At 41.3% G+C, this 13,066-nt stretch overlaps 1 protein-coding gene across 2 annotated transcripts in view; it reads right to left on the minus strand.

The window, feature by feature from the left end:
* arhgef4 (Rho guanine nucleotide exchange factor (GEF) 4) overlaps positions 1-13,066 on the minus strand; it is a 139,152-nt gene that overhangs the window by 55,074 nt on the left and 71,012 nt on the right. The window contains exons 4-6 of one of the 2 annotated variants that reach the window (XM_042399142.1): positions 12,970-13,047; positions 10,861-11,133; positions 10,331-10,460 (exon numbers count right to left, since the gene is read on the minus strand). In XM_042399142.1, coding sequence (XP_042255076.1) covers positions 10,331-10,460; positions 10,861-11,133; positions 12,970-13,047 — 481 coding nt within the window. Of the gene's footprint in view, positions 1-4,150; positions 4,545-10,330; positions 10,461-10,860; positions 11,134-12,969; positions 13,048-13,066 lie in introns of those variants that run through there. The other variant, XM_042399143.1, reaches the window with a different exon arrangement.

Genomic DNA, 13,066 nt, shown 5'->3' on the forward strand with positions numbered 1-13,066 from the left:
GCAACGCCTTCTAGTTGCCAATAGATCACCTGGTGCCCATTTCAATTAAACACTTGAATGCCAGAAACAGATCTGAAAGGCTAAAGGACAGATTTGTTAGTATAGACCCAGGAATGATAAACAACAGTAGAAGAGCATCCTCAAGACCCATTTTCCTCTAACATGAGCAATGATGAGGTCAACATCAGCAACAGGATAAAATAGTATGTGCTTCTTCCATTTATTTCATGAGTTCAGTAGAGCAGAGTGTATGTGCGTGTGTGTGTGTGTCTGTCGCAGGGGCTCAGTGTTGTCCAGGAGACAGATGTGTTCTTGTCACTTTGCCAGCACTAAATGGAAGGACTTTCATTTGCCCCAGCTCCCTCCAAAAGAAGAAAAAAAACAATCCAACCTAAATCAGATTAAACTTCTCTTCTAATTTCCATCTGAGGAAATCTCAACCCCAAACTCTACTTCACTCCCTCTCCTATCTGTTAAGGGCAAAAACAAGACAGCCCAGTGCTGCTGTCGCTCTCACTCTCTGTATACCCACAATTCTCAGGACATTACGCTTAATTTGTAAAGTTGCACATGCTGGGGTTAATAAATCACTGTGCTACTTCCTATTCTGATAGATTTGATACAACAGGGATTCAACTCATATTCCATTTCATGATAACAATCATGTCAAAGTTGAAACATGCATCAGTAAGCAATTGCATCACTGTTGATAGCACTGTGACATTACAGTTCTGAATGTCTTCAATTCAGCAGTAAGTTTGTTTGTGGTTTGAACTTTTCAGTTCAATACAAAAGGCCCTAGCCTGTAGAAGTACTGTTTATAAGGCTATTAGCTTAGCTGAGCCACCTCTCTGCAGCAGAGTTATTGCATTGTATTGCATTAATTGTTTATGTGGTACTGTTTCAGTCACTGACACTGATGATTCAGTACACCCAGTTCAGCTTGAGGGTTTGATGTTAAAGATTTGTTGTATACAAAATGTACTCAACAATTCTCTAATTTGGGTGACTACTTTAGAACTTACTGTACCTTTCATGGCACAATCTTGGTCATGTTGATCAGGGTTAAACCTTGACATGATGGTGGCACTAGATGAAGTCAGGGAGTCACGAAAATCATTAGGAATCATCCTCTGAGGATCATCCTCTCTGCCAAGATTCTCCTGGACCAATTTGCTGGACTGATGGACCAAATAACTGACCGACCATGCCCTCCTCAAAAGGGACATATTCTGCACATTTCCAGGTCTATATTTATATTTTGGGGCTCTACTAGAAAATCTTTGCATGATTTACAGTTAAAAAATCCTTATTTATCATTATGCTGGCTCTTTATGCAGCCCCTCAGTTCAGCCTCTGTCTGAAACAGGCCATTTTAGCTCCTGTCTCTTTAAAGCTCCCCTCCTAATGAGCCCACTCTGTACTGACTGGCCAGCTCCAGGGGCTGCATAAACAAACAACAGTAGCACTGCTTTAACATCCATACATCCAAATACATCCATACATGTTGGATTCAGAATCAGATCTGGAATATGACAGTGGACAACAGCATAAAGGTTCAGCAACCAAGATTACAGATCAGACAGCTGTTTATGGACATGTGTGTCGAGATGACGTTATTTAAGCTTTGCAAACTAAGCATTCAGGGCATTGTGAAAGTATGCAGTGTAGCCATTCAGAACAGGTATAAACACTTTGCCTTCAGGCATGGTTGGATGACACATCATACAAACTAGTTTATTTCAAGCATACTGAACCCTTTAAGCAATTTGTTTAGTATTAGAGAAAGGTCAAGATCAAAACTGCTGATAAGAGACAGAATGCAAACATTTTTGATGATCCTCCAAGGTTTTATGCTGCTATAACAGCATTACACTACTTCTGCCTTTGCTCCACCACAAGAGGTCACATGCCAGGAAAAAGTTTTTGAACAATGACTAATGCTGTTGTTTTTTGGGTAAGAGCAGTCTCCAACCTTGCCATTGGAGGATTACCACTTCAAGCCACAGCTTGAAACACAGCTTTAAGTGTATCATTGATACATCCAAATGGGTAGTTCTAATAGGTAGTCTCTATAGGTTTACAAGGCACTGAGAGCAGATAAAGGTTGCTGTGTGGGAGTGCGTATGTATATGAGAGAGAGAGAGGCAGTGAGAATATGGCTGCCCAGAAAAAATAAGAAAGAAAAATAGAATTGATCAAGGACATATTTGTATATATAGTGTATTGTATGTGACTACACACATTTCTTTTTACTTCCAAGTGTGTGTAATGTTTGTGAATACAACAGCATGCCAGCACATATGCTTCTCCGTCCACTTCTGACTGAGCAACAAACACTTGCTAATGTTCCAATGGCGTTGTATCCGACCCTCCTCCCACTCTACTGTACATTTTCATCCCCCACCCTCCCTTTCTGGAATGTACACACTCCATCCTTTACAACTTCAAAACCACAGCTCAACACACACACACACACACACACACACACACAGCCTGACTGACAAAGCTGCAACGGCAACAACTGGGAGACATGATAAAGCTAATATGATGCCATTGCAGCGAGGCAGATCCTGGCTAAATGCCACAGTGTTATGAGCTAATATGTCTCCCCTCCACTGATTTTGCTGCTCCCAGCTTTGCATCTTGCAGCGGTACACAGTCCTGAGCTGATGGGTCAGTTTCTCTTCTGTTCATCTCGGTATTAATTCAGCAAGCTGCAGTGAACACAGTCCCATGACAACAAAAATTGGCGGACAGGTAACACTGGTTAGTAGAAAGTATGCATATCAATTATGAGATGCAAAGGTACATAACCATGTATGTATCCATGTATCCATGTACACAAACAAACAAGCTAAATACAAGCAAGAGGACATCATTGTAAGACAATACAACACTCCCAGGCCTGCAGCCAGTGTCCATGAGAAAACACTGCTGCTGATAAACAAACCAGAGGGTGCAGTATTACACATTAGAAAAAAAGTGTTGTCTATTGACCTAAGTAGGGCTGGATGTCCAACCTCATTAATCATTCAAATTATTTATCAAGCAAAAATTTGCTGTTTCCAGTTTTTCAAATGTTTGGATGTGCTGCGTTTCTCTGTGTGATATCTTTGTAAATGTCATATCTTTTGGTTTTGGACTTTTGGTCAAATTTTATTTATTCTTGAACATTTAATAAACTAATCCATGATGAGAATAATCCTTAGTTGCAGCCCTAGTCCAAAAAATGTTTATAGCACTGAGACTTGAACTGCCAAAAAAGCCAAAATTGAATTTTTGGTCATTATCATAATGTTGTTTACTTGATCTTTGATCAGATAGTTCCTGATTCAAATCAAAATGTTGTTCATTTGAATTATTTTGGCAAAATTCTTGCTAGCTTGTGTACGGACATTTAATGTTTGAGAATGACTGTTGTTAAAAACCCCTTTTGTTAAATTTTTAAATGTTTTATGTTTCTTAAAGTGTGATATTGAAAAAATGTCTCATGGAGGCATCCTGGTGGTCAAGTGGTTTTATACACTGACCATGTAAATGCGATATTGTTGGTTTGAGTCTGCCTACAAACCTTTGTTGCATGTCATCCCTCCTCTCTCTACACTCATTTCCTGTACTGTCATTTTCAAATATGGCAAAATGCTTGAAAATATGCTTCAAAAAAACAACAGCATCGATACCAGAAATGATACCCAACCCTTGTCCAGAGAGCTGAGAGAGCTGTTGGTCAGTCAGATTCTGTATATTCTTCCTGAGGGCTAACATGACCACAACCTTGGCAAACAAACGTTTACATGCATAATATAGCCTGTGTGCAGCAGATAAACACACAGATTCGACACTGTAGGAAACTGTGCTGTGAAAGGTGAAGCTGTTGGTATTTTCTGGCTCTTTCTGCATGACTAGAAAGCCGAGCAGCCGGCCCACCCAAACACATCAACACAGCACCTACCCTGTCAGCGGGTGTCAGCTGAATGGATGGCATGACGCACACACACACACACACTGTACATCTAACCCATCCCTGAATAACACACTAACCTCATGGCAACATGTCAGCCTGCTGGTGTGGTCACATACAGTTCAGCGTATGCGCCCATGTGCATGAAAAAAGGAGACATTATATTCGTGTGTGCGGGGTACTTACCTGTGGTGGAGTGCAGACTCTCCAAGCTCCAATAGCGAGATAGGACCCCCCTCAGAGTGCCACCCAAGCTACCTCCTCCACCTCCCCCCATACATCCACCCACCCCAAGACCTCCGTCCACCATGCTGTCCACTACTCCGCCTGTCGGGCTCCCTCCATCCGAGTCGGACCCTGGTGACAGCCCTGAGCTGCAGCTGCCGCTGCTGCCACAGCTGCCCCCGGGCAGGGGCACGCCCCCCTCCGAACCCTGCTGGGTCCGCATCCTGATCCGGACGCACAACAACAAGGGGGGAAATACGAGTGGGCAGTAAAGAGGTGAGTGGAAATGAAGAGGAGGCGAGGCGACTGAGCAGGTGGTTTATTTCCCCGGCTGGGAGAGAGCGCAGAGGAGGAGGAGGAGGAGGAGGAGGAGGTGGCCTCCTATCTGCTGCACTATTCGCTGAGGTAAGCTTCAGCTGTCAACTTGCTGCTTCCTCCTCCCATGCACAGAACAGGAGAGCTGTAGCAAGCGCTTCTCGCCTCCCTTCACCTCTCTGCTCTGGATTGCCTCTCATACAGCGGCTGCCTCCTCTCTCTCTTCTCCTGTTTCTCTGGGTCTCTCTACCCATTTGCACTGCTTCATTTCCTCACATTAACTCACAGAGTCCATCTCTCCCTCTTTCTCTCTCTCTCTCTCGCTCTCTTTCTCTCTCTGTCTCTCTCTCCAGGCTGACATCAGTGGGGGTCCTGCAGGGGGTTTCTGCAGCTCGACCATGTCGTTTGCCTGCTAGCAACAGCATGGACAGCTTGCTAACAGTGCAGGATACATTAAGGTGGAGAGTGACAGCAGCCAGCCCTCCATCCTCCCTCAATACAACCCCCCTTCCTCCACCCTCCCAAACACAAGCATGCACACACACACATGCACGCACCTCACGCTGTATGGTTGTTTTCAAATCATCTACAGTGAGTTACAGGGCAGATTTTCAGATTAAATTTCTAGGCATTTTCAGCCATATCCAGTGTGTAACAGCAACGGATGAGGTATATTCTATACGCAGTATATTATGTAGAAGCTGTAAGGTATGCAGCATCAACATAACACATATAATACTGATAATCATGGTTTAACAGGTTTTTTTTTAAGTCAGATCAGTAGCTGAATTCATATCAATATCTTTCAGTTTAACTGCTTTTAAAATGTAATGACATGACTATTTGACAGGAGTGAAATGGTCACAACAGTATAGTACAATCCAATCCTCTCTGGTTGACTGTTTGAATTCTGTTTCCCCTTTGACGTGTGCTCTGTTGCACCTCTAATCACACCCATCAGTGATGCCACCATGCCACCGATGAAAAGTTAAACATACGGCTCCAGCTGATGAATATTTTCATGATCATTTCTTTGATTTTATATGTCACCAGAAACAGTGTTTCTGGAGGTGCAGCAGGGGCTCCGGTGGGGGTGGGAGGGCGTCGGGGTCGGCAGCGCCTACCTCCCTCCCTCTTTGAAGGGGAAAAACAAAACAAGTCCAAACAAAACCCAAATAAATAAATAAAACATGAACAATCGTGACAAAGAAAACAAAGAGTGTCACTCTCTCCCAAACGGTCTAGGAGCGGTCCAAGGCAGGACAAGGCACAAGATCAGCAATGGGCCAGCACCCTCCTCTTGGCCTCGGTGCAGCTCTAAGCAAGTCTCTCTCATACAAATATCCAAACATGCACACACACTCATTACCCATACATACTCTACTTTATCTAATGTCAACTCCTTGACTCTTATCATATCATCACATACATTGTAACTGCGTCTTGTTATTGTCTGTATGTCTGTCTGTCTGTGATAATGATAATAATAACCTTAATAACTGTACTCCTTGTATTCAGTCTCATGATTGAGTTTTCTGCCGTTAAATCAACCCACACACACACACACACACACACACGTACACACACACACACACACACACACACAATACAGGGCGCCAAGGATGAAAATGTCACAGTGAAAGGAACAACAGATGGAGTGAAACCAAAAAGGATTGTGACACCAAGGCAGAGACATTAGATATTAGCTACAGCATACACATGCACGCACACATGCACACACACACACACACACACACACACTAGAAGTGTGCATGTATACAGACAAACAGTAAATGAATCTGCCCTTCAAGCACAAACTGAAAGTCTGGGAAGTATGCAGAGATGGAGCAATGATATTTCTAACACTAAACACTCAACAATAAACCTCACCAGCCTGAACAAGAAACAGAACAACACATACTGTAGATGCCATATTTGGAATAAGACAAATCAATTGATTAGAAAACCCTTCACTCCTCACTAAATCAAATGCCTATATACAACTTTATTTAAACCATGTTTAATATGCAGCTCAAAGCCAGTGTCACCCACAAAGTACGTTTAACAAATGATAGTGCAGCACTGAAATAACAAAGCCGTCATAGTTGAGTCACGGTCAATAAACAAACACTAACTATATGTAGAACAGTGAGTCTTAGCTGAACAGAGCCTGATTAAACAGTTGAATGTATGACTTTATAAGATCAGACCACTATTGTTACTAAGGCTTAATGATACCCCCTTAAAGAAGATTACATGATAAAAATAGATATATTACTGTACATATGAACTCTGCTTGGCTGAGGATCAGATTGACAATGCATAGCATTGTGTAAAAAGATTAGAGCGGCTTTTATTATGTGTGTGCTGTCCCATTCTCAGTCCCAGACAGCCCAGCACAGAGGGAGTGCAGAGAGGTGGCACTGCACTTGTCTTATGATTCAGCTCACAATTCAATTTAGTCCAATGAATCTAATTACACTGAGGACATCTGCAGCAAGACCACTGACCTCACTGTGAGAGTGTGCAATCTGCTGTCTGACAGATTGGAAGTTCAGACTGTGTGTGTGTGTGTGTGTGTGTGTGTGTGTGTGTGTGTGTGTGTGTGTGTGTGTGTGTGCAGGCATGTCCTCATGTGCATGAGTGTCCCAGACACTATGATGCTAAGAACCACAACCCAGGTGTGGACTGTCACCGAATGGAGATGATGAGGTTAATCTCATCTCTCAGCAGTACTGCTAAGTATGCATGTTCGCCAGTCTGTCACCACTTATGCACCTCTGGAATCTACACTTACCTGTTTCTTAGTTCAACCAAATTAAAACTCTGTCACTGATATAAATGTTGTGGACAAAGTGTTAGAAACACCTCTCAGTATAATGTAATCCAATGAACAATGAACAGAAAGTTGAATCTACACCTCTCTAAAACAGTTCCAACAAAAACAGAACATTAGAGCCTTCGTGGATGTAGGATTCATTGCAGGGCTGTTGGATCAGACTGCATTTGTTTGTGCTAGGTGTACCTAAAAAACAAGTAACTGAGAATAAACACAAAGTTAGTGACCTAACAGGCACGGACTAAAAATAAAACAGCTCTTTCTGAAAGCCCATTATACTCCTCAAGAAGTGTCTAACAGGAGTCCTTCCTGAAGGTGCTTCTGTCCTGGCCCAGGAAGCTGGAGTGAGAGGATGTGGGACACTCTGATGAGTATGCATGGAGTGAGCAGCATGAGAAAGAAGGGCTGGTTCCCCTTATAGCTCCTCTAAACCAAGACCAACTGCAAATATCTGCCAATCCCTAATGACCAGGCCCCCTGTGTCAGTGGAGCAGATATGGAGGATACAAGATGATACAAAAGGAAAGAATGTCTGTACTGGTTGATGTAGGAACTGTATGCCATAGTGGGCATGTGAATTCAATATATCAGTATGTATAAACTTGTGTGCTGATCTAGTCTGCTTTTTATTGTACTGTATCTGTTTTGTTTTTTTGTTTTTTTGTTTTTGTGTTCTTTATCAAAACACAAATAAAGTTTAAAGTTTAAGCAGTAAGAGATAAATGAAGACATGCCAGCAGTGTGTTAAAACACCCAAATGATTAGTCCGATTGTTTGATATTTCCTAATATAAATAGAATATAAAAGTAATAAATTATCATTTTAGAATATAAAAGTAACACTGTGTGCTATACTAAATAAAAAAAACATTGTTTTGGTGGTTGTATAGAAAGTCAGATAGCATATAAATGAATGTGAAACAAACCCAGCCCTAAATATTTGTTATGTCACATGATTTAAATGTGCTATGGTGTGTTGTTTTTGATGGATTAGCAGGTCTGATGTACTAATTTCATTCTTCTCAGTGTCACAAGAGCCCAATAAAATCAGATCAGATGTCCTAATGTCTCTTTAAATGTTAATAGCAACTGTTTCACTCAGCGAGCTTATAGTGTGAAAGGCAGCTTTCCTGCAGACGTGCACATGGCTGGAAGAATCTCCTCTAAATCCTACGACTGCTGTAATTTATGCAGAGTCTGTGTATGGCAGGAGTTACTTTCTGAGCTTTTAGTTACAGTGAGGACTTACTGCAGCCAGCAGGCTGAATTAGGAACTACACAGGTTCTGTTACTGCCTGCCTCACAGACTATCCATATAGGTAGTACAGTGTGTTTATGGTTACAGCACAAGCAGAATGTAAATCAGGGAATCAGAAATAGTTCAGCACAGATTCACTGAGGTGTGAAAGATCAGCATCCATCAGAAATGCTGTGGTATGTCAACTATAGAAAGCAAAGAGTATCTGCATTATCAGTATGTAGTTGTAATAGATACTGATATACATTATGACATTTGACAATTTGCCTCCTCATTTAAGAATGTTGTTTTTGTCTGTGATCTGTTATGCAATGGAAAAATTTGTCTGTTGTTTTATAATATCTTTTTTATGTGGGTTCTAGAGGAAGTGTGGGAAGGTCACTTAAATTCAAGGAACATACACATCTGTCCTGCCCCCTCAGAAGACTAGAAAGATTTATTTAACCAAAATGGACGACAAACTCAAAGAAGTAACCCTTCATCTACTCCAGTACACAGCAGTTTCCTTCCAGCTCCACATGACTTGCTGAGCTGCACTTCACATTTCAATAAATGCAACCAACCCCAAAATAAAAGTAGCATTGTTTTTATTTATATAATAAATGATTTTACTTCCCACTGTAGCTCTAAACGCCCATAGTGAAACCTGAAATCTTTTGTGAAGCTGGAGGCCTTGATTGACTATCACGGATAAAGTTTACAACAAGAGAAAGTGGGAGATTTGTGTGATATAAATGGAGATTATAGTCAGGAAAAAGAAAAAGGCACGGGCTGTAAATAACGGAGGGGGTTGTGTGCAGTATACAGTATATAGTCAGTATGTACTGAAACATTTGCAGAAGTAAAAGAGTATCTGTTTTGTGAGACAGACAAGTGTCTTAAATGCTCCAGAAAGACCTCAGAAAAGCACTGGCAATGTGGATTATCCTTAAACTGTCCTGTATACTGATATCTATTATTGTAAACTCATTTGGATTAATCCACTCCACATTTTATTATCTTACTTCAGTGAAGAATGTAATTTAGATGAGCTGATTATGTCATTACATTATAATTACACTTTTTAAAGTGAAAACATGGTTAATGAGGCCATGTGCACAAAGCACAATGGTACTTCATTTTGGGAGAGTATGATTTTCCATTTGAACGTTTGAATGTCCTTAATAGTGAAATCAGCAAACCTCAAGCTAATTATACACATTAGGGACATAAATGACTATTTCTCACCAGTAACTCACTTGAATAGATAGAAAGTGGCTGGTCACTTTGCAGCCATTAAGCTCCAGTCACAAAAGTAGAGGGGTAGACTAAGCAAGAGTTGAAACAACAATTAAGCAACCTCTCCACATGGCTACTATTGCTAAAGTTGCATTAACTTGATGGACATTAAAATAAGGAAACTGGGACTAGGTACATCTTGACAGTACACCCAGTCATTTCTCTTTTGTTTTTTTGGGAATGAGCTCTGAATGGTCTACTGTCAGCCAACTGCATTGCTGGACAGCTCAGCCCATTACATAGAGGTTTCGACACCAAACCCTACCGACAGAGGCACACCATGATGAAATAAATAAGCATCCTTTAGTTATACACATCATCTTGAAACCAAAGTGTCACAGGTTCAAATGTTCCAAAATCCAGTGTACCACTCAATAACCCTGGGTGAATCTGAATAAGAGCACCAGTGGAGTATCTGACATGCAGAAGAGTGAACTAGAGTGGGTACTTACAGGAGTAGGAGATGTGTCTTCTCCAGCCCAGGCAGTCCAGACCGATGGGGGTGCTCTGTGAGAAGCAGTGGGACTTGAGGGGCATCCCTCTGAAGGCCTCGATTGGCCCCAAGGTGACTCCAGCATGAGTCTGTGGGAATGAGAAAGAAAATGGTTCAAATCACATATGATCAATAACAATAACATCGACTTATGACGGACTGGACATGAACATCTAAAAGACAATCACTTACTGGATGCAACTGAGTGATTTGCAAAGAAATGAATATGAGATGAATGTGCATGCATGCATCAAAGTGTAGAAAAGTGGAGGAAGAGGAGGCCGAGCATAAACAGAAAACAAAGTGAAGTGAGGACAGAGACACCCAGGTTTCCATGACAAACTGTCAGAAGCCACCAGACAGAAGCAGACAATCCATGAAGAACGGAAACTCAGAGGCAAGGCAGAGGAGGAAGAAGAGTAGATTACAAAGACTTCCAAGGTCTGGATCTTTGTTTTGGCAGCTCATGGTGCTGTGGCTACATCTTACTTTGTCCATGTCTTCAGGTAAAAGTGTGTTGAGTTGACCCAGGCTCCCCCTGATGGATTTAGCCAGTTTGCGTTTGTTATTCTTTTGTTCCTCAATCCAGAGATCATCCGAACACTTTCGGCGTTGTCGCTGGCCACCTCCATCATGGCCCGCATCCACCCAGCAGCCAGTCCTCAGCCCGCCAAGGACCACAGAGACCTTCCCTTCGCCCTTCGCCTCCAACAGCTTTCTTGTTCTGGACTGGCTGGCAGGTCGACCACCATTTTCTGTGCCCTTTTGAGTGCACAGTTAACTGGTTAGTCACAGTCACCTTTACCATACCAACTCTACTCCCTTATAGTCATCCAGGTACAGTGCACTACTGTGGCTACTTATAGCTCTAGTTTGTGATTCTAATCCTGCAGTATAAAAGTGAGAAGTTACTTTGGATAGAGGACAAGTGGGCAGCTTACTGTCAATGTAATGTGTTTGCATGATATGATATGAGGATGGACGGTGAAATGATCACAGGATCTTGTACTTTCATTCATTGAATAGATAAATAGAGCTGGCTAGTCAATCCCAACATCCTCACAGTTTTAGTGTCATTGCTATTCATTTCACATGCAGATAGTGCTCAAACAGGAGGGTTCAGACCTGTGATGACATAAAAACTAATAAGCCAACTGCAATAAACAAATGTGGGTTCATGACTCTCCTCAAATATGCAGTCTTTCCACAAAATGTCCTCTTCGCAATCCTTGTTTGTTTTACACTTATTTCAATAGACATTCATTTGTAGTACCCAGATTTCAGAATTGCTGGTTTCGCACATTTAACCACTCATAAAAAATATGGTGCAAAAGTACTGGAAAACTAAATTGAATTGCATTTTGAAGCTATAACAGAATGAAATGGCAAAAGGTTGAGTACATAACAGATTAAACCCTGAAAAGGACAACAACTTCAGTCCATCTTTTCACTACAGCCCAACTGATACATGTGCATGGCTGATATTATTGGCAGATTTTAGCTTATCACAGTACTGGTGTATATACCGGCCAATGAGCATCAAGATATTGTAGCAGAGAAATGCCAAAAATACTGGACCCTTGAAGTCATCTAGAAACAGTTTCCTCATCACATAGATTGTCCATAGTGTTTTTTAATAACCAAATTGAAGGGATCCATCAAAATGTTTGTTCAAGTTTTGTATTTATGTTAAATAATGGCCAATACATAGAATATCAAACTGCACGGATTATAGAGATATTTTTTTCTTTTTCCTACCAAAAGAAATTTATTCCATAAAAATAATTTGAAAGATTTATTAATCATTGGTTATGATTATGTGGTTATAACAGTTTTAAATAGTCATTAGATGCCTATATATTTTATGTATTATATATGTTTTTTTAAGTTTCAAGTGTCAAAGGTACTGTATAACATAAAATTTAGAACTGTTGTTCAGTTACAGTATGTCACTAGACTGCTATTTTTAGTGGATGTATAAAATTGGAGGGAATCTAAAGTTTCTGTAGGGAAACAAAGCAGTCTCTGTCTTTTACTGATGTCGCTATAAAGATGTGTTGAGATCTCATAAAGACTGGGGACTCAGGGACAGCCAGAATTAACAGATTATCAATGTTTTTATCTGCCAGTGACTCTACAGTATGTAGTTTGTATCTCACTGGTCGGTCAATTTAACCTCCATCAACAGTCAAAAGATAAACTGTGTTCTTTTTCAACTGTCCAGTGCATGTGAATACCACATTTTTGCAATAGAGGTGACAGTGCCTATGTGTGTCAGGCCAATGAGGCTGCTAATGGCATTGGAGGGGAGAACAAAGAACTAAGAGAGGGTAAGATACCCACACAACTTGTTCTGATTGTGTGATTATTAAACTTGCAGTTGGCAAGGCTTATGGGTATTGTGTACTGAGTGGGTATCTAAATTGGGGAAAACCACATGTCGAAGTAGCCTTCTCTATAGGTCCATTCTATTTTGGACCATGTGAGAGAAAGCCACAAGGGGGGGCTACACCTCAAGCTATCCTGCTCTGGCTGTGTATAACGGGGCTATTGTAAGAACTGGCAGGGAGGTAGGACACCAGTAGCCAGCTAACTCACAGAATGGAAATCTACCACACTGCTGGGGGCCGGGAGAGAGAAAGAGTTGACTCTGCTGTTTTTCTCCTCCTCTTCATCCTGTTCACAGATAGACACA

The sequence above is a fragment of the Thunnus maccoyii genome, chromosome 21 (assembly GCF_910596095.1).
Source record: "Thunnus maccoyii chromosome 21, fThuMac1.1, whole genome shotgun sequence".
Classification (NCBI taxonomy): Eukaryota; Metazoa; Chordata; class Actinopteri; order Scombriformes; family Scombridae; genus Thunnus; species Thunnus maccoyii.